We start from the raw sequence: 22,175 nt of genomic DNA, 5'->3' as shown, positions 1-22,175 counted from the left end.
CTAGCTGCACTTGGTTAGTCGGTGAAGATACTTGTGCGTGGGGAGATCTTGTTCTCACTGGTGTCTCTTAGAACTCGTTCTCCTTGTCCTTAGCTAGGAAAGAGCGAGCCAGGGGTTGATCCCATTGCAGGAGGGATGGAACTGCTAAGGGCTAGGAGAGAAGAGTAGGCTCTGGGGCCTGAGAGAGTTTCAGTGGGACGAGTTCGTGGAATACACAAGCATGGCGCCATCTTGCCTCCCACTTGGCCTTTTGTGGCTCAGATTAGACTCTGATGTGGGGCACAGAGAAATACTCATACATTTTCCTACGAATAGAACACTTGTATTTATTTTTCTTATAAATCAGCAGGAAAAGGCCCTGGAGGGTGACACCCAGGGCCCTGTATCCGAGGCAGAAGCCATTTGGTCTCTGTGCTGGGTATGGACACTATGGCAGGCTTGTGATTTCCCGTCAGATGCCAGTTGTTCCTTAGCTGCCAGCCAGGGCTTTCCCGTGTCTGGGCTGCCAGCTCCCACGGGCTTGTTGGCTGCCAGGCTGGCGAGTCTGTGAAAATAGAATGCACTGCACAGAGCCGAGGCCTTGATTGATTTCCCACAGACATCTGTGGAGGAAGGCGAGGGAAGGAGACCGAGAGGGCCAGGCTGTGCCACTGGCAACAGCCATGTGCCTCCTGCGGCTGGCGCCAGAAGCATGTGCTCTCTGCCCGCAGTTGCAGCTCCTCAGAAAATGCCTTGCTTGCTGCAGGGGTCCCACTTCCTACCTGAGTGGAGACGTCACCCCTGCGCAGGAAAGGGCACCGTGAGAGCCGGGAAGGAAGGGGCTGCTTGCAGCAGGGCCGTGTATTCAGCTTGCCCCTACATAGGGAGACAGGCCCTGTCTGCATCACCTGCAGAGCTCCCTAGCAGAATTGGGGATATTGGGGTTGTAGGTGTGACCCTGATGTGACATCACCCGGCTGGGGGAGTTTGTGTTGAGCCAGCCTTTCAGAAATCAGATTCCCAGCTCTAAAATATGCAGTGAGTAGGTGCTATATGACAAGATTGCAGGAAGTGTGAAATGCGTTAAAGGAAAGATGAGGAAGTTGCAGAGGGGGAGCGGGGGAGAGGAGAGGGGAAAGGGGGAGGGAGGGGGGAGGGAGACCGAGCAGGTGCGTGCAGCAGCTCCAGAAGGATGTGTTTCCATGCAGTCTTGACACAAGCAGAATTCTTACCCACAAAGTCAGAGAAAGTGAGCATGACTGAGTGTTGAGGCCAATATCTGGGTGTCCCCCCAGAGCCTTATGTGCTCATAGGTGGGGCTTTTTGGAGCTGACCAAATCTAGGGTGTGTGGTGTTAGATTAGTCCACTGATTAGGATTAGCATAGTTTTAGGTGTGGCTGAAGGGATTTGCTGAAGAGACAGAAAACCCACCCTTGGTGTGGGTGGCACCAGCCAAAAGGTTTATAGTCTGGAATAAAAAGGAAAGGCAGAGGCTGGGCGTGGTGGTGCACACCTGTAATCCCAGCACTCGGGAGGCTGAGGCAGGAGGATCGCTGTGAGTTTGAGACCAGCCTGGGCTACACAGTGAGTTCCAGGTCAGTCTCAACTACATAGTGAGACCCTGTCTCAAAAAAACCAAAACAACAACAACAACAATAGCAAAAAGGCAGGCTCGCTTCTGCTGTTGCTTACTGCCTTCTGCCTTCCCTTGCATGGACTGTGTCTCCTCTGCCATGGAGACAGCTGACTGTGAACTGAAACCTCTGCAAACTGACCTGAAGTAAACCTTTCTTCCTTTAATTGTGGGTATTTTGTCCCAGCAGTGAGACAGTAACTAAGACATGGAGTGAGGAGTGTAAAAACAAAAAACAACAAGAGGGAAAAAACGAACGGAGCAAACACAGGGTACCTCCTGCCTTTAATGCATTTCCTCACTGTGGCCTCTCTCAGCCGCCGCAGCTCTACTTCAGGCCTCCTCCTCTCCCTTCAGGACCATCGCAGGAAGCCCCACGTGGTCCATTCCCTGTCTGCCGGGCTTCTCCTAGTTTGTCTCCCCTGCTGGCTCCTTCCTGGTCCCCACTCCAGAGGACAAGTCCCGTAGTTCAGTGTGGTGCACGTGGCCTTCCCCACCGGCCATTACTTTCTCCTCCAACTTGGTCTGTCATCGTCCTCCACTTGAGGGGAGCCACCCCGAATTATTTAAAGCTCTCCCAGTGCATGTCATACTACACTGTCCTGCACCTTTTTGCTTTGGGCGCTGTCCTGCTGCCTTTCTGGGTTGCTCCCTTCTCCTGTCATCACCTCGTGCACCCCGGCTGCCCTCCTTTAAGACTGTGCAGCGCCACCCTGTCAGTGGTTTTCTCATTGCTGGGACACAAGACCTGATACCCCACCTCGAGGAAGGAGAGGTGTATTTCGCTCGTGGTTTCAGTCCGTGACTGGCCGACTCCAAGACAGAAACAGCATGGTGGAGAGGCGTGGGTGGAGGGAAAGGTGGCAGCCAGGAAGCAGCGATGGAAGGGAGGAGCCAGGGACAAGAACACACCTCCCAGGACACGCCCCGGTGACCACCTCCAACCAGGCCCTGCCTCCTGAGAACACGGAGGAACCGCGGATGAGCGCAGTGGCCCGAGGCCCAGCGGCTTTCCATACGCGAGGCCTCGGGGAGCATTTTAGATGTGAAGCATCGTGGCCGTGCTGTCCTGCTTGGCCCTTCCAGCTGTCGATGTCTGTGTCACCTGAGGAGAGGAACTGTACCCCGCTTAGTGTGTGTTCCTACGACTCAGCTCCACATCCTGCTATGTAGAGCACTTATGACCTAAGTCAGGGCAGGGACAGGGTCATGTTTGTGCTCTAGTTAGGGGCGCTCCGGGGGCACTAACAGATTATCCTGTGGATTAGGGTCAGGTCCTTGAGCTCCTTGGACGCCAGCCTGGGGAGCTGTGCCACTGTTTCACAGCCACCTGTACTACGCGGGACTTCCTCGGTGGCATTGTTGCTCTTCCTTTCAGCAGTAAGCTTCTGCCGATCTGTGAATGTAGTTACTGTTTCCTCTTTTCTTTACTTTTCAAGTGTTCCTGAAATTATAGGAAAACGTTCCCCTTTTTCCTGTCTGCATCTGCAGAGTCTGTGTGTTTTCCCTCAAAGTGTACTTTGGTAGAGTTAAGGGCCTTCTCTTGCTCAGGAATTTTTATTTTGTTTTTTCTGTGCAAAAATCAAAGGAAAGATGTTAGGGAATTTGGAATAAAAAAATAACTTCTCGCTGAACCAATATTTCACTAAAAAGACCTTTCATTGCGCCTGCCCAGCTGTCCTTTGGTCCTTAGCAGTGAGCATCATGAGACAGCGTGAGGTGTTTTGGGCCCTCCCCCCGCAACACCCCCATCTACACCTTCCCAGAGCTGCCAGGCGAAGCTGACTGTTTGCTCTGCCGGTCAGCTTTGCACTGTAATCTCTTTCTCTAAGTTTGAAACATTCCCAAACAGGCCAATATAATAAATGGTAGGAATGGAAATGTCAGAAGATGTATTAGGTAGTGAAATAAAAATATTCTTGGTAAAAACGGATTTCAAATACGACCAAAGTGAAGGACTAATTCTGAGTTACTAGAATTAGCCTTGCAGCATGGTATGGTGTTTTTTGGTGGGTTTTTGTTTGTTTGTTTGTTTGTTTTTTGTTTTTCCCCAGTACCGGGGATTGAACTTGGCAGGTGTGGCACCACTGAGCTACATCCCCAGCCCTGTTTTAATTAGGAAGCGTCTGTCTGCGCTGGACTGGGAAACAGGAACTGGCAGATATGTTGAGCAGCGTGAGCTTAAAGGGCGTGGATTCAGGGCCCACCGTCTGGGCTTGCCCAGATCCTTATTGTGTGACCATAGGCACAACTTTTCCAATGCGTCCTTCTCCTAATCCATAAAACAGAAATACTTGCATTGGGTGGTTATGAGGACACACGAGTTCATCTTGTGGAAGTGTAACAAGGATTCAGGGAGTCATCTTACAAGACAGTTACACTGTTAAGGGAGGCACCACATTAAAGAACCCAGAACATGGGTGGGAGATGGGAAAACCAGTGTAAGCATTAATTACTAGAATTTATGCTTTCTTAAAATCAAAAATTGTGGAACGTTTAATTTTGTGTGCTGAGCTTTGGATTGTCTTGCATCTCCTGCCTGAGAAGGATTTCTTTGGTGGTAACATAAGCAGCTCTTCTCTCACGTTGGAGCTCGGCACTGCTGTCTCTTCCGGGCCATGTCCCTGTGTGAAGCCCTAAGGCTAAGGGGAGAGAGCATGGCCAGTACATTCATCTCCAAAAGCAGTCCGAGCTGGTGCGGGGACAGTGCCGTGTACCTCTCTCTTACCTTTGCAAAAAGGCCATGATTGACAGTAAGTTTTGCTTTTTTTAATGCAGAATCGGCATTTTTCCCTCGCACCTTACAAACTCACAGCAGTATATTTTGAGTGTTTTTCTTCTGTCTCTTTTTTTCAACGAGGGTAGCTGAAATGAAACACAAATTGGCAAGTTGTAGAAACTGAAAATAATCATGTGGGGGCAAAGGGAGAGCTTTAGAAAAGTGCTGCAAATAGCCTGGTGTGAGATGGAAAGGGCGGCACCTGTGTGCGTGCGTGCGTGCGGGTGTGTGTGCAGGTGTGCTGGTGTGCGTGATAGACATGGGGGTGGGGAGGAGGCGGCAGCGTCTCCACCATCTGTGAGGGGACCCACTGTGTGTTCTTTTTCAGCTCCCACTTCCACGACAGCACATTGGTAGATTGAAATCAGCAGTGATAGAAGCATCTCCGCCTCCTAAATTTACATGCACACACACGGAGGGGCATTTTCTTTCTCTGGACACTGCGGAACGAGCTCAGAAGTTTGCATTTGGGGAATTGCTAACCAAACAGAGACTTTGGAAACCATGCCCAGTTGGGTTTGGGACCTGCTGAGGCTGAAGCAACGGTGGGGACAGCCGACAGAGTGGTGTGCTCCACCTGGGAACCCACTGCTTTTAGGGGCGTTTACGACATTGCCCGAGTTGAAACAAAAATATGACATCTTTCTGAAGACACCTGTTTTGCATTATGTGTCTCATTTTATTGCAGAAACACCAAAAACGCCATTGTTTTATTCAGGAAAATGTTCACAATAATAGTTTTTTATGGGTCCAGGATAATGAAATAACAATTCTGCTGAGAATTCACGCACTTATGAGCCCCATATTATGGGGAACTCAGGAGAATCATGGTCCATCACGCCCAGGAGAAAGATGGGTGTGGGATTTCCGTAAGAGGAGTTCTTCTATTTCCTTTAATAGTCTCTTTAAAATTGAAGTAATGTAGCTATTCAGAAGAGAGTCATGAAATTCCCTGTGAAACATCCGTCCATAGAGTTCTGTCCACAGTGTGGCATTTGGTGTAGAAGAATAGGCAGGACTGAAGCCTATTCAGTGACACTGCATTATCAAACAGTACTGCTGCCTGGTCCCAGTTTCATAGCTTAAAATCCTACCCTTCTGCATCCACAGGCTGAAGGGTAAGATGTTTAATAGAGCGGTGCATGCTGATGAGATGGCTGTCTGATCCATTCCTGTCGTTGCACAGCTGTTTGTACCAAAGTCAGGAAAAGTGTGCTAGTCCCAGGAGGAAGGGGCACTAGCATCACTCTTGAGCTGAGTGCAGCACCGTTAGTAACTGGACAATGGTTTTCGTCTTTACAGGGCGTCCCTGGAGCCAAGGGAGAGAGAGGCGAACGAGTAAGTCTCCACCTGCCGTCGGCTGGGCACGCACAGCAGCTGAGATGCCCAAGCCCACAGCGGCCACCCTGTGCAGCCCTGCAGCCCTGAATCCTTGTGGGCGGGAGGGCAGGAGACCTGGTCTCCGTTGCATATCTGCCACCACCCAGCTCTGTGCCCCTGGGCTCAGTTCTTTAAGGAGAAAACAGGGAGAATATAACTCATCTCCCTCACGAAGTGGATTTGACAAGAAAGCTACATCATGGCTGCGAAAGGCTTTCGGCTAAAGAGACAGCTCTGCAGACACGAAGCAGTAGCACGGACTCCTGTTCTTCCAGGAGGGCCCAGTATTGGCACCAGGAAGACAGTGGCAGACACAGAGTCAGAGAACTGGCGCCAAAGTTGAGTCAGCTCCTTTGAGGGCCCTGCTCTCTCCTTTCAGAAACTGGGCAGCTGCTGGCACAGGGCGATCGGCCGGAGTAGACACAGCACTGGCTTTAGCACCCACCAGCTTCTGGGCAGCTGGGTGATGTGTCTGACGCTGCCCCAGCAGTGAGCCCGGTTTAGCTTCTTTTCTCTGATTTGTGATCCGTATTAAATGAGCGAATAAACTCTAAAGAAGTTGTCAGTAAGATGTTAAACATATATGGAGTGATTTCAGAACTAGAATGTTGTTAGAGTCTGGGGCCAAGGCGTCTCCCCGAGCTTTTGAATCTAACGAGGATTCTGAGGAGGTTGAGGCCCAAGTGCAAACCGGCTGCCCTGTGTGGGCCGCTGCCCTCCTTGTTTCCAGACACAGAGCCTGATGGGGGCCTTGGGTCAAAGTGGCCTTGTGCGGAGTCCTGGCGGTGTGTGTGTGTGTGTGTGTGTGTGTGTGCGCGCGCACGTGCAGCTGTGTCTGAACCTTGCCTTTCCTCACCAGGGCGACCTGCAGTCTCAAGCCATGGTGAGGGCAGTGGCACGGCAAGTGTGTGAGCAGCTCATCCAGAGTAAGTGCACTGTGGGTACCGAGGGCCTTCGGGGTCCCGGCCAGTGGGAGCTGTCCTTGGCCGTCACCACACCAACCAAGGCATCTTGATTCAGCTCTACAGATGCTGTCCCACTCCACCTAAAGAGCCTTCCCGATTGTCCATGGCTGGCACACACCGAACCCGTGTCCTTAGTCGGCAGGCAAACCGTGTGGGTTTGACTTGGCTGTCTGAGTTGCACCGCTCCCTTCCTTTCTGTCCGTCCACTTATGTCTGCCGTCTTTTGGGTAGCCCAGCGGCCTTCCTTTGGTTGTTAGGTTTCAGTCACACTCACGCACACAGTGTCAGGGTGGATGTGACACTTGGCTTTTGTGCCAGAAATCACACCAGAACACGTGTGCTCTCGTCCTGTGTTCTTTCTTCACTTTGCACTTGAATGTTCGGTCTGTGCTGAGTTTCAGTGTCTGGCCCAGGCCGTTCCTTTATACACTTTCCCCTCTCACCCGCCTGCTCTGCCCGCTGACTGTCAGACAAAACTGAGGGCTGCTAGGGCAGGCCTTCTGTTTTCCAGTACTTTGTTCACGGTTCCAGATCTGAGGCTGGATACAGACAAAGTACTCATCTCAGACCCGCCCGGCTCCAGCCAGTGTCCTGTCCCATCTCCCTACGCCACTTTCTCTCCACCTCTCAGAGTGACAGCCTCCTCAGCTTCAGGGTCAGACCGATTCAACCCAGGGGAGCTGGGAAGTTAGGCCAGAGGCGCCCCGCGGGTGTCCCGGAAGGTGGTGGCTCGGAATCCCCCTGTAGTTCTGCCACAGACCCAGACCTCTCTGGGGAGCTGTGAAGACCTAAGTGTCAGGGCGAATGGGGACAAAGATGCTGTCTTCAGACCCTGTCGCCTTGCTCCTTATGCTTTCAATTTAATTTTATGTTATAATGCTCAAGTTAAATATGTTGGGAGAGAGAATTTACCAATTAAATGAAAAGTTCAATGCCAAAATAAATAAGGTCTTAAGAAATAGTAAATGATAAGAGGAAACTGAAGTTCGGTCACTCTGGATCTAGAATGCGCCCAAAGCTAATTTACAGCCTGAATTATTTCATAGGGTTTTTAGTTCAGTGTGCAGTGTAAATGGTGGATCGCTATTGTATGAAAACAGGGTTAAAACTTCATAGAACTCAGTGACCACGCAGGAGGGAGATTTCACGGTATTTGCTGGTTTGTTCTACTGCAGGATGAAAATTTTGCTTAGATCTATGATTATTTAAAACATGCCCTCAAATCTGAGAGTTCGAAATTGATTCCCCTCTCTGGAAACCTCGGAATCTCACAAATGCCTTCTAGAAAGCACAGGTGGGGAGTCAGAACAATGGGGGGTCACCAAGCCATCTGTAAAGTAGGGAGCCCTGGGCCTCAGTGCGATGGGAGAAAAGGCAGCTGAACAGCCTGTCCCAGCCCACTCGGGGCCACACCGCTGGCAACGCGGCCATTGTCCTTCTAAACTGTGCCTCGGTTTCCCTGGGCCCCCTTCTTTTACCCCGTAAGCCCCCACTTGGAACTTGATTTATGGCTCCATTTAGGACTCTACAATCTCAGCCATCTGCTGTTTAGCTCTCCCTTGATCGGAAGAGTTATGCTGAGTTACGTGGGAAACTGTGCAAGGAAGGCCTGGGTGACGAGAGCTGGCAGCAGCACAGAGGAGGACTTGGAAAGGCCGCTATGAAATGTCTCACCCGTCAGACAGCCCTGTCATCGAAGAGGGTCCCCACTGTCAGGGGCTGACGCTTGAGGAGAGAAGGCGTTGCATGTGTTTTACAGAACTTCCTCAAAGAGTGGTTACTCTCTTTTTTTTCTTTTAAACCTAGATGGAACTATGTGCAAAAGGATCAATGATAGTGATCTAGAAAATTCACGAACCTAAGAGTCTCCTGATCGTGCTGAGTGAGGCATTCTGATCCCCAGGGCTGTCTAACTCTGTCCTCCCAGTGATTAAAACACATCCTCCCTGGCCTAACTGGGTGAAGGGTTATGAAAAAGTGCTCCAGGCTGATCTGTTTCACAAAGCCGGTGGGAGTTTCTGCAGCTGGGACCCCGAGTACCGCCAGGGTCCCTGAAAGCAAAGGTCTGGTGGAGAAGGAGCGGACAAGAGGGCAGCCTGGGGTAGGAGGAGCCTGCTTAGCATGCTGGGAAAGAGACAGACGACTTGGAGGAAAGGGTGGCTGGGACAGGGTGAGGGGTCACATAGACGTTGGGGTGAACATGAAATTTGTGACTTCTGCTCAGTGAGGGTTATTACGCTGCTGCCGTGAGCCACGGAATTCCAAGCCCATGAGAGGGGCCTTGAATAGGTTCCAGCCATCACCTCATCCACAGTGAAATATAGAAAATTCGAAGTTGGAGATCATCATATTTCAGAGGGGCGTGCTCTCTGTTTGCTGGAGATGGGACAGCTGGTCGGGTGCCTTGAGGAGCGACCCCCGGTCCTCCCTGGGTCTGTGACTGTTCACCCAGTGCCACCCCTGTGCTTCTTGTCACAGATCACATGGCCAGGTACGCCGCTGTCCTCAACCAGATCCCCAGCCACTCTTCGTCCACGCGGACTGTCCAGGGGCCTCCTGGGGAGCCCGGACGGCCTGGCTCTCCTGGAACCCCCGGAGAACAAGGGCCCCCCGGTGCCCCAGGCTTTCCAGGAAACGCAGGCTTGCCGGGGACCCCAGGAGAACGAGGTAAGAGGGGCCACTCCTCCCGTGGGGTCTCTGAGGGGAAAGGGGCCAGGAACAGTGCTGACACCAGGGACAGCGGCCCCAGGAGCCCTCCCTGTCGGTCTTCATTACTCCCTGGGTCACAGGTTGCGGAGAAAACTGAGCTGGGTACAAAGTGTTTATCAGGAGCCATATCTTCTTGTATGACAGAGGGAGTTTGGGACTCTCCCAACTCCCTCTATTTTAAAAAGATGTCGCTTCCAGTTTAAAGAATTAGAAAATGATGCCAACGGTCAGTGGCGATCTGAAAACCAGCTATGAGTCTTACCAACATAGGGTGCCCAGTGTCCCTCCGGAGGCCACACAGCCGTAAACCTCTGTCTAAAACACTGCGTATGGCTGATCACCCTGTCATATGATTTTGTTTTTGTTTTAGTTTTCTTTTTTTGAGACAGGGTCTCACTATGTAGTTGAGACTGGCCTGGAACTCACTATGTAGCCCAGGCTGGTCTCAAACTCAAAGTGATCCTCCTGCCTCAGCCTCTGGTGTGCTGGGATTACAGGCGTGCGCCACCACGCCCAGCGACCCTGTCCTACGAGATGACACATTTGTAACACTTTCATCGACCCATGTTTCATTTTTGCCACTGAAGGATCGTGTAGCACAATAAGAAGGCTCCTGTGATGGGCCTTCACCAAGTTTCAAGATCTGTCATTAAAAAAGAAAAGAAAGAGACAGATCTCATTCCAGAAGCTTAGAAAAAGAGAAGTGGGAAGTGCAGGGGACCCCGTCACCGTGAGGGAATGGATGGGGAAAAGAGCCAGGGGCACCGTGGGCATCGGGGCGGAGCCGGCTGTCACCTGTGCTTTGTGACCGCACACTTGTGAGCTGGGTGAGAGCCAGCCCTTTTATAAAATCAGGACAGTCAGATGCAGAGCCAAAGACTGCATTCCATCCTCACCCTTGACTCGTGCCTGTGCCTGTCTTCTACACATCGTGTGCCTTTCCGTGCATTGCTTCTCCCTTGGGAAGGGAGCTTTGCTTCCCTTATCTTACAAACGCTTTGTTCTTAGTTGAAGGCCCAGCCTGACCCGTCTCTGCACGAACCTTTTTGGTCACCGCAGACCTCGTCCCCCCACCCCAGGTGCACCTCCTCCCCGTCTGGTGCTCTCAGGGCTCAGGAACCCGAGCTGCCGGGAGCAAGGCCGCTTGGCACCACCAGGCCCTCACGGGTCCCTCGGTGCTTGGATGGCCACCCACCTGTGGCCTCTCTTTCCGAGGGTTTCCACGAGTTAGGGCACAAAGTGAGCGGACCTAGGGAGGGCGCAGCCTCCTCACCACGCACGGATGTCTGGCAGCCTGGAAGGGGCCGCCAGGACCGGAGAAACTGACTGAGGAAGTGCCCAGCCAGGCCCTGGGCCGCTCCCTGCCGGTCACAGCTGACTGTGTTTCTTTCTGGAAGCCTTAGAGCTGACCTTGCCAAAGGAGTCTTTCCTTCCCGACAAGATGACTTGAGTGAGGCGGGGAAACTCAGCCTGGTGTTCTCTGAAGGAGGCCCAGACAACAGCTGGAAACGGGAGTCTGTGCAGGGTGGTTCTCCTGTGACGTCCCCGTCTGTGCTCCCTAGGCCGCGGCCTGGCCCTGCATTTCACAGTAGGTAGATGGGGCAGTGAGACAGGAAGGGAGGAGCACCCCTGGGACACTGGGCAGTGATCCCCGCTGATCACCGACTGATGGGTGCTGTGCGGGGACTGCGGGTTGAATGAACTTTTAGGCCGGCATCCAAGGGGCTCTTCCTTCCCAGCAGGGCATCATGTTCCAGGTGTAACTCAGATCCCTTCCTACAAGCCGGGCAGTGAGGTTTCATTCTTAGCCCGTGATCCAAGCAGAAAAATGGAGAGAAAAGTGATTGTCTTTCACTAAGCCAAAGCAATACATTTTTTAAAAATGGAAGCTCCAGCCCTCTGTTCTTCTGAACCTCCCGTTTTATATAACAGGAAGTGTAAAGGCACAGTCAGCGCTGTCAGGACCAGAAATAAGAAACAGATCAGATTTTTTTCTGCTGTGTAAACCATGATCACCACGATGCTGTATAAAACAGTCCTGAAATGGCATTTTATTGTAATGAGGGAAGATGAGTGTTCTTCTCAGCGGGCTAGCAGACTATGGAAGTGAGGTTCGGAGAAGTGTGGTTGTGAGCCTGCAGCCCTGCCGGACTTCCACCCGAACTGCTCTCCCTGCCGAAGGAGCTCAGGGGTCCACTCACGCAGGCTCTCGTCTCACCAAGGGAGCCCCAGCTGCTTTCTCTGTTGTCATTTTTCAAGTCTTTCAAAACCTGGTACCCAGAAAATCAACAGAATGTTGCTGCGTATCTTACGCGTGCAAACATATGTAACCGAGGCAGAAGAAAGAGCACTCTTAGTATTGTTTCCTATTTCCTTCATTCGTTAAAAGCTTGAAGGGACACCTTTGATTTCATGACCTCAGTTTGAAAAACACTTCTGGTACAGTGCTGTGGATTGACGCCATCTTTACCACAGAAATGGCCAAACAAAAGGCATTTTTAAAGAGCAGAAGATCTCTGTACTCTGAGAGGCTGAGGCAGGAGAATCACAAGTAGTGACTTAGCGTGACTCTTTTTTTTTATTTTTTGGTACTGGGGATCGAACTTGGGTCCTTGGGCTTCAGAGGCAGGCGGCAGAACCGCTGAGCTAAATCCCGGGCCCCAGCATGACTCTTTCTTAAAAAATTTAAAAAGGGTTGAGGATGTCACACAAGGCAAAGCCCTTCAGTTCATCTCCAGCACCACACACGAGCAGGGGAACAATGACACATCCTGACAGTGTGTGCTATGAGGCCCTGCGTGACTTCCTCGTCACCTAAGACACGATAGCTTCTCCACTTCGTGGTCTGCCCTTCTCCTTTTTAACTCTGTGTCTCTCATTTAAACAAGGCCTCGTTCATAAGTGTGTGTGGAGCCACCTTCCACTGTCTCTCCTGTGGGCTGCAGTCTGTGCAGAGACCTTAGAAGGCCGGGATGCACAGGGACCCTGTCGCTCACGCCGGCCGAGATCCCCTACAGCCTGAACCCCAGCCAGGATGCTTCCCAACGGGCGGGCCCCCTCACAGGCTCGCGCTCACAACCCGGCTCAGGGTCTCCCCTGCTTTTCCTTGTCGTGTTAGTTTGTGTCACAGAAGAGATGTCCCCGGGGTCACTGTGTGCTGCTGCTTCCCTTTGAGCCTCGTTCTTCATACCTGGCTCCTTGGTGTTTCAGAATTCAGGAAAGGAGTAAGAAGAACCCTAAAGCTCCTCCTTTGTTCCCCGTGCTTTCTTGGAAACTGAAACTACCTCCCAGCCATGGCCGTGGGAGATCCCTGGATCCCCCAAGATCCCTGAATTTCAGATTTCCAGATCCATTTCTAATTCTGATCTCTGCCCCTCATTCTTTCTTGACACAGCACCCATCCCCCACCCCATCCCTCCCCCACTCCATTCATGTAAATGTTCATTTTCACACCAGTATCTTGCACCAAAATTAACCCAGTCAACACTGGGTTTGATGGCCTATTGTTTATTTCATTGAAAAGAACCCAAATCCTTGCCTTGTTTTTGTTTTCACACAACTCTTCAGTTCCTGGTATTCTTCAGAATTATTGGATCACAGGCACCATTCAGCTAAAGATTTCCCTTTGCTAGTGTCCATCGCTAACAGCTGGGATTCATACTGGGTTTGTCATGTTCCTTGAGTTAGCAAATATTTGCTGCATGCACTGTTTATGCAGAGCTTTCAGGGTTGTCTCTGTGTAAGATAATAGTGTTATTTGTGGCTTTTACTTATTAGACACCAAATTCATCTGCTAACTGTTGTGCTCAGACCTAGGCTTGTACTTCTCATCTGGAAAAAAGGGGACCTGGTTTGGATAAGGAAATAGGAAACACTGCTGAATGTACAGGTTGGGAGATGGCTAACGTAAGATTCACAGGAAAGGAATGGTTTCAGAATTTAAAGAAAGATATCACCGTGGTCTTCGGTAAGAAGGGGTAGTAGTGTTTATTAAGCAAGTGTGCCAGTTGCTAAGCATTTTATGTAATGCTCATAAAAATCTTTCTCAAAGTTTTTTCTCAGTGAGGAAACTGAGGCTTATCTAGGTTGCTAGTTGTTCACGATCACACAGAGACAAAGGGTCTAGGTGAAATACAGATCTGTGTGATTCTGGGATGCCAGTGGTCATCTACCCTGCCTGTTCTGGCCGGAATTAACTTCAGTGGGAGTCTCCCAGGAGAGGGCAGGGCTGGGCAGGGTCCAGTGAGGCCTGGCCCGGAGGGTGCCCAATAACCACGCATTTTAAGGCAGGCACCCGCTGCTGCGGCCAGCATGTCTCAGCGGGTTGTGGCCGCACTATTGGCAATGTCTGTGCGCTCCATCATGTGCTCTGTTTGGGTACTCTTGGGGCCTGGGACTCTGCGAGTGGCCTAGGGAAGCTGAGTGACCCATGAGGTATTTATGAATGTGATTTAATTTTTTTTTTCAAAGACAGGTATGGTGGTGATGGCCAGCTATAATCCCAGCACTCAGGAGGCTGAGGCAGGAGGATTGTTATGCATTCAAAGCCAGTCTGAACTACATAGTTAGAGTGTATCTCTAAAAATGAAACAGAAAAACCCCAAAAAAATACACCAAAACCTCTTGGGTGGTTACCCGGGTGGGCAGTGGTCGTCTTCCGGGAAGTCAGCAGGTGCTCACGGCTCTAGGGCCCAGCTAGGGGCAGCGACTCCCGGAAACTGCGCACGCGCGCTGTGAGGTGCGGCTGTGGGAACCACGCTTGTAGGCCGTGTCTGACTCGTGGGACTAAAGGGGAGAAACTGGGATGATGCGGTTGGTTCTGGTTTTCCTTCTGCCCTGTCAGAAGAGAAGCTGTGACCTCTAGCGCCCGGTGGGAGGGAGGACCAGGCTGGGGCCTCTTCCCTGAGGAGGGCGGTGGCGACAGAGCTTCCGTCTGAACAGTGTCTCGATGCATGGATGCAGACTGGGGTTGTGGTCCGCGGGGCTCAGCTTCCTGCCTCTCCTGGTCCCCTCCTGTCTGCGGGGAGGCAGCTGCTAAGCAGATGCCGCATGGAGAGCTTCGCTGCAGTGTAATCAGTGCTGTGACAAACGCAGGCTGCTCTGGGAGCCTGGATGAGAAGCCTGAGCTCAGCAGAATCTGGCACATCGGATGCCGAGCGGGCGGAGGCCCAGGCCCAGGAGAGGCAGCGCCCTGCAGAGTCCGACAAAGAGAAAGGGCTGAAGGTTTGAAAGCAGCCTTGTTTTTTTTGGAGACAGGGTCTCACTATGTAGTTGAGACTGACCTGGAACTCACTATGTAGCCCAGGCTGGTCTCAAACTCACAGCGATCCTCCTGCCTCAGCCTTCTGAGTGCTGGGATTACAGGCGTGCACCATTACGCTTGGCCTGAAAGCAGCCATTTTCAACCCACACTCGCATTTTGTCCCCTCTTCATAGCAACTGTGTATGATGCTGCTTCTACTGCTCCAAAAAGAAATCCATAGGTAATAAATGTAACTTCTCTTCACACTTAAACAAAAATACTGACCAGGCAAGTAGACAGTCCTCTGGTGTAATAGAAAATGGAAAGCATTTCAGAGTCAAATCGTTTGTTCCCAGAAGCACTTGTGTAAACAACGCCCTGTGACCATCCCATTCCCCCCCCCCCGAGCCTCAGGGTGTCTGTCCCTGGGAGCAGCACTGCCCTGCCAGGCCCGGCCTGGACTGAAAGAACCAGGGAGAGCACAGGGGGAGTGCGGGGCAAGCGCAGCCGGAACTCTGGGGGCTTCGGGATTTGAACTCGATGTGGAGAGTGAGGTAAACGTCCCACAACGTCTCCCTCAGGAGGTCCCTGCAGACCCATGTCACTGTGCATGCCCTCTTGTCACAGCGAGGTCTCCTAAGACAACCAGTCCGCGGTCACACACAGAAGGGGCCCCAGTGGGATGACAGAGAACCCCCCCCCAAAGCAAACAGAAGGAGTCCGGAGCTGCCTTGCAACCCGTAGCCCGTGTCCCCAATCCTGGTGACAAGCTCGTTTCACTAGGGAGACAGCTGAGTTCCATACAGATAGAAGGCTGAGAGAGGAGGGTCCTTGTGTTCAGTACTCCTGTGTTCCAGAGCTCATGGGATCCAAAGATCAACCTGGCAGGAAACTTTGGGGAGAAATGGAATGAAAGCCTGGCAGCTCTGAGCCAGGCTGCTGCTTCGGGGAGGATCCTTTCTGTGCAACTTCTTAATGCCGGTGCATCCTGGCTTGCGGTAGGGGAAACCATCTCCGCGGGACGGGTCGCCTTGATTAAAGACAGCGTGTGTGAGAGCTCGCATTTCCATTTGCTGTTGGCTGTCGGATAACCTACATTTGCTCTGTGCATTTTTTGGGAGGTAAATGTAGAATTTTCCCTTTTCTTACCCAGTGCTCACCTGGGGAAGTGCAACTTGGCATAGACCTTTCTCGGAAGGTTTTGTCAGAGAGCACGGATTGTGTTTTCCTAATGTCTGATCCTCTACGGCACTGGTTTTGGATGCTCTAGCTTTTTTTCTCTTTGCATCATCTTTTATCTTGTGGGGTTTTTTTCCCCCATTACAGAGTAGCTTTTCACATTGAGCAAGGCTATAGAAACTCCATGTATTCATGATCTGTCACTGTGTAACAAATTACCTTACAACATACGGTTGTCAGACTCAGTTCATTCCAAATTCAGGTATGAACATCGAAAAATTGAGAACTGAACATATTTTTCCCATAAGAAATAATGGAAAAACCAAATACTTGGTTCTGAGGCCCAGAACTTACACTTACAAACTCATATTTCCATTTTCCAGGACTTCAACAAATTTTGCAATGATTTCATTCTTTATTGTGGTGCTCACAGTTTTAATCTCACAGTTATCATCTTAGCTTTACTGATGGCATCACTAATGTTCTTGGAGCCATGGTTACGATATTTTATGCAAAGAAAGCATAGTGAAGCACGTTTTCATGCACCAACACAGCACTGTGTGTTGTCTGGTGAGTAGCACTTAGACTGAAGTGTCACCCCTTTGGGTCTGTGTCGAGAGGTGACTCATGACTCACTCTGAGCCTGTACAGACTTTTTCGAGTTAGATTTTCAGTACGACTATTGAGCAAAGTTACGAACACTGAGCAGAACCTTTTGAACTTTGCTGTTTGAGCAATAGAAAGTTCACGATTGGAGCTGTTCGACAACCGAGGTATCACTGTAGTGGCTTAAAGTAACACACGTATGTGGTCTCGGTGTTGTGGGCCAGGAGTGTATTTAGTTGGGTACTTTGGCCAGTGTTGGAGTGAGCTGTTATTCTAGGCTGCAGTCAGCCACGGCTGGGCTTGACTGAGCTGGAGGACTGGCTTCCAAGATGGCGGTTTATGGGCTGTGGGCAGGAATCTCCAGCCCTGACTGGTTACCGTGGAAGGGCGCTCTCCCTCACCTGGAACTCTCTGGGATAGGCAAAGGTCCCCACAGCACCATGGCTGCTTTCCTCAGAGCAGTGATCTGAGGGAGAGAGAACAAGAAGCACTTCACAGTGCCTTTTTGGACCTAGTATCAAAAGTATAGGATTTTCCTTTTACCATTCTCTGTCTGTCAGAAGTAAGTCAATAGGCAAAGCCTGCATGCAAGTACAGGGGAGCTGGGCTGTGTGTTTCAAGGGGAGGTGTAGCAAGGAACTTGTGAGTATATATTTCAACTAACACATCCTCTAAACCAAATCCAGGTGTCTGCCTGGCAGTGCCAGCAGAGTGATGTTTTTGTCCACTATGGTGACCCGTCTGTCATGTGACTTCTAGGACCCTGAAGAATGAGGGGACTTGGGAAGAAAAACCCTGTGTCTTTGTTTTAAAATGCAGGTTTGAACACCTCAAAAAGAGTAGGACATAGAGGAAAAATGTTTTTGTAGAATATTAATGTCTTTTATGTTTCTGTTTCTGAGATTATTATACTCAGAATGAAACTATTCTCCAAACAAACACCAAGAAGGATACACAAAGTTCAGTGACAAGTTTAAATTAGATCAAGCGATGTCTTCACTCTCTGTAATTAGTAGAAGATGACCTTGTTACAAGCTATAACTGTTGTTTATAAAACACATCTTTTTTACTTGGAAGCTAATATGGTCTCTGTAGTTTAAAAAAATTTAGAACCTTAGGAGTCTCTAAAGCAGGTCTTAAAAGTAGGTCTTGAAAGTACTTAAAGTCGGTGTGAATATTTGATAAACTGCTGCATGACTAATCCCCACTTCATCACTGTGTGACATGCGTCGTTTAGCGTGCTTTTAATTGACCTTTAATGACTTCACTTCCATTAACCCTACCTTTCTAACAAGGCTACATTCTTCCCAAAGACCACATTTAGTGCGTCTTTTCCCTTTATTCCTCCTAATACTTGAAATACAACCGTTACTTTGCAAGTCAGAAGTGATTTATGGTGGTGATTACTGCTCGGCTGGCTTCTAGAATTCCTTTCCTCATTCACCTATCACCAGAATAGAAAAGAGCTGGAGCCATCATGCTCCTAGGAGTTGCTGGCGAGTTAACAGTGCAGGCCATCATCATGATGTAATTTAGCCCGAAAATCTGGGTGAGATTTTAGGTGAATTTAATTATACTGGATGATAGGAGAGGAGGGGAGAGAGAAACAGAAGCAGAGACAGAGAGACTCTCTTACTTTCCTTTCCTTTTTTACTTTGAAGGACCTTTGCATTGAACTATAGTCCCCAAAACTTTTTTATTTTCTCACGAAGTAAATAAGTTGCTGAGTTGTCCAGGATGGACTCCAAACTTGCAGTCCTTCTGCCTCAGCCTCCTAAAATCTGGGATTACAGTCATGCACCACTGTGCCTGGCTAGCTTGTCTCTCTCTTTCTTCCAATAAACAAGCATAGCTGGGCACGGTGTTGCACATCAGTAATCCTAGCTACTGATAAGTTGAGCCCAGCCTGAACACTGAGACTTTGTCTCAGCAACAACGAAAAAGAAATATACTTTGCTAATTTTGGAATTTCCAAGCCTTGAACATAAACAAGTGCACTAGAAATATAACATGGACTTTTTATGATAAAACTAAAGCTGTTTATATTAGCTATGTTAAACTGTTTTCAGCGAGTTTTTTTTTTTACGACTTTCAAAGCAATACAAATATATGATAATAAACCAAAATGCATTTTTAAAGGTGGGCAAAAACAGAAGATGTATGCATTAATCTTTTCCATTTTCATTTGTTCTAGATTTTATTTGGGGGTTAAGTTACAAAGTGAACAAACTAGTCTGACTTCTCTGAAGTTCTCTGAAAGTTTGGGGAAACCCCAGGGGGTCCCTGGAGTGAGATGTGCTTATTTAAGGGTCCTTCATTTTACTATGGTGGTTGTTGGTTGTGGTGTCTTTGTTTTAGACTCTTGACCTTTTCCCGGTACTCCGACCCAGTTCCCTTCTCTCCCAAGGTGGACAGGATAGCTTATCTTTTTCTGTTGTGTGAGCAGTAAAGAGCAAGCTCTACTTTCAGTATTTTTGGTTGGTTGACTAGCCATATTGAGCTTGCAAACATTTTTTAAGCCACAGAAACTGGCTCATTTCCCCACTAATTTTGAATAGCACAATATCCTAATAATCGTTGTTACAGATATATAATGGCATTTAAAGAGCAATAATGTATTTATACACAATGTAGTACTACTCTGCCATAAAGGACAAACTTGAATCATTTGTGGGAAATGGATGCAGCTTGAGATCATCGTGTTGTCATGCCAGTGCACCCCCTTCCCTCTCCTCTCCTGTCTTCCAGCTCCTCCTGCCTCCTTTCCTCCCTGTCTCTCCCCATGTCATCTAGTCTGTGGGCAAAGCTCCCCAGGCCGGAGCTTCTGTCTGAGAGAAACTGGTGGGGAAACCGGAAGTGCAGGCTCTCGCGGGCCTCGCCCTGGGCCCACTTCCGGTTCCAGGCGCCCTGCACGCTCCTGACTAACCCTACTCTTGTGTGGACAGCAGAGGAGGGTCCGGGTCTGTGGGACGGAATCTTAGACAACGTGTGCACGGAGCATGCGCACAGAATCGGGGCGGCGTGGAGGCCCCGGCCTTGTGCGCCCTGCAGCTCGGCCTGGCTTGGCCTGGACTCTGCGCCTGCCCTTCTGCCCTCCTGCCCCGCCTCCCTGCAGCTGCCAGGGCCTCGCCGCGCCACTCTGTGCCCAAGACCACCCCGCTGTGGCCAGAGCTGCGACACCCCTCTGGCTGCCTCGGGTGGCTCCCGCCTGCTCCTGAGGGGACTCTCAGGGCCAGCACCTTGGAAGTCTGTCCGTGGCTCCCTCAGGCGCCGGCCTCTCACCGCCACTCCGCTTTCCCAGCTGAGAGCGGCGTTGCTGACTGGAGTCTCCATGCCTGCTGTCGGACCAGGCGGTGCCCTGCCTTCCCTTAACGCTTACCCTTGTCTCCTTTGTTCCTGAGCGGGATCCGCCCATGGGAGAAGGGAGGCGTGGAGAGAGTTTGAAGAGCCTGAGTATTCCTTCCTCACCCCCGCTGTTCCTCTGCAAGTCAGCTGTGCTCCAGCCCCGCTGGGCTCCTGCTTGGACAGCAGCACTCTGGCCACTAAGAGAACTCCGTGGGCTCTGAGCGCCAGTCACCCATTTATTCCCATCCTTGCCCCCGGGGGCAACCGTGCTTTCCAGCCGTTGTTAACTATTTGTATTTGGTTCCTACACCCTTCTGTCCCGCGCCTAATGGAGTCGCTGTGTGAAATTCCCTCTGAGAATGAGACGTAAATTTTTTTTTTGTACAATGGGGTCCAAACTCCGGTCCTTGTGCTTGGGAGGCAGGTGGCGACACCACTGAGCTAAATCCCCGGCCCAAGCAGTACTACTACTACTTCTTTTTTTTTTTTTTTCTTTGCTACCGGGATCGGACTCAGGACCTTGCGCTTGTGAGGCGGCAAAACCACTGAGCTAAATCCCCTCCCGATGTGTGAAATTCCCTCTGCCTGCAAAAACTAGAGGGTCTGTGTTTCCCTGGGTAAGCCCTGAACTATACAGGCATAGGCGATGGCCAGTCAGTCGCTAACATGGGATGGTAACTAGAAAGAGACTTTTAGCAAGGTTTATTGACATTTCAAACTATCGTGTTTTCCACTCTGGCCACCCAGGCCCAAAGCATGGATTATCACAGGTAGGTACTGGTCCTGCAGCCTGTGTGTGGAGAAATAGCAGAGCTGGGCAAAGTGTGTGAGATACTTGCTGAACTAAGTCCTGTCGCCCTGCCTTCTGTGGCTAGGTACTAAGTATGCTGCACCTAGTGGGCACTTGAGCGTACAGTGAGGGAGGAACACACTCTCCTTGCAGTCAGCACATTGCCAGCATTTCCCAGGCAACAGACACATACAACACAGCTGAACTCTTGCGCCCCAGACTTCGAGTTTTCTGTACAGTTGCAGTGACACGGTTCCCTAGGCCTTGCCTGTGGCCTGGGCAGGAATCCTGGAAGCTGCTCGGAAGATGAGAGATTGGGGAGCCGTGAGTGTGCTCATTTGAAGGAGCAGCAGAGACCCCAGCCTGAGGTGCTGGTGGGGCCTGGGGCCCAAGGAAGGTCTCAAGTCTCCATAGTCAGAGGCCAGTGAGTCAAAGGAAGCAGAAAATGGGCAACAAAAGGCCAGACGCAGGGCCTGCAGCCAGAGCGAGCAAGATAATAACTCTCTGAAAACAAACTCCAACTCAGACTCAAAGCACAGGGTAGGGGGCCGATGAGCAGAGGAGCTGCAGAAATGTGATGAGCACGGGCAGAGGCTGAGCTCGGAGGCCAAGAGGACATGCAGGCTGGTTTGATGGTGCCCTGCAGGGCTGCCCGTTGTGTATAGAACTGCGGTGGTGAGGTGTAGATGGTGGGTGCCACCTGCCTGCAGTGAGGTTGCGGCTGTGTGGCTCCGTGGCCAAGGACAGGTGACTTAGCTTCTCTGTCACAGCTCTCACGGGACTCTAGCAGCGCCTGCCTTCTTGGTTCTTCCAGACTCAACACTTCATACACGTGAAGCGCGTGACCGTCCAGACTTGGGGACAGAACCTGCGGGCGTAGCTGATGCCCTGCAGCCTGCAGATCTGCTGCGTCAGGTTCTATGATCAAACTTTGCATTTCATTCGTCCATCCATTTGTTTGACAGATATTCTTTCTTTAGTTTTAATTTTTATAGTCCATGTTTGCAGTGCATGAAAATTATATCCCTCGTGGCAGTTGGTGCATGTATATAACGTGTCTCAATCCTTTTTATACCCCCTCCCTCACATCACTCTTCCTTTGATCTTTCCACTTGAGAAAGACCTAGCTCCCTGTTTTCATTTATCTGTCTTTCAATTTGCTCTTTATTTATATTTTCGGAGTTCTCCTATAAGAAAAACCATGCAATATTTAAGCTTCTGCATCTGGTTTATTTTACTTAACATTATGATCTCAAGGTGTATCCGTTTTCTGACAGATGACTGTTTTATCCTTTGTGGGAGAGCAGTGCTCTACTGTGTGTAAATATCACATTATTCATCTATGGATGACATATAGGCCACTTCCAACATTTAGCTGTTAGGAATGTGCTGCTCTAAACATGGGTGTGCGGGGATCATTGTAATGTGATGACTTTAACTTGTGAAGAAACCTAGAAGGGGAATAGCTGGGTCCAGCGGAACCTCTGGTTTTAGTTTTTTTGAGGTGATTTCCATAGTGGTTGTACTAGTTTACACTCACACCAACAATGTAGTGACTGGCACTAGA

At 50.3% G+C, this 22,175-nt stretch overlaps 1 protein-coding gene across 2 annotated transcripts in view; it reads left to right on the top strand.

Annotated features, from left to right (window-relative positions):
- Col14a1 (collagen type XIV alpha 1 chain) overlaps nt 1-22,175 on the top strand; it is a 161,684-nt gene that overhangs the window by 132,163 nt on the left and 7,346 nt on the right. For both annotated transcript variants that reach the window (XM_010619503.3, XM_010619504.3), the window contains exons 43-45: nt 5,695-5,730; nt 6,632-6,698; nt 9,216-9,404. In XM_010619503.3, coding sequence (XP_010617805.1) covers nt 5,695-5,730; nt 6,632-6,698; nt 9,216-9,404 — 292 coding nt within the window. The remainder of the gene's footprint in view (nt 1-5,694; nt 5,731-6,631; nt 6,699-9,215; nt 9,405-22,175) is intronic.

This window comes from Fukomys damarensis, unplaced genomic scaffold (genome assembly GCF_012274545.1).
Source record: "Fukomys damarensis isolate Sample0158 unplaced genomic scaffold, DMR_v1.0_HiC HiC_scaffold_5, whole genome shotgun sequence".
NCBI classification, from domain to species: domain Eukaryota; kingdom Metazoa; phylum Chordata; class Mammalia; order Rodentia; family Bathyergidae; genus Fukomys; species Fukomys damarensis.
This window is presented reverse-complemented; position numbering and strand designations above follow the sequence as displayed.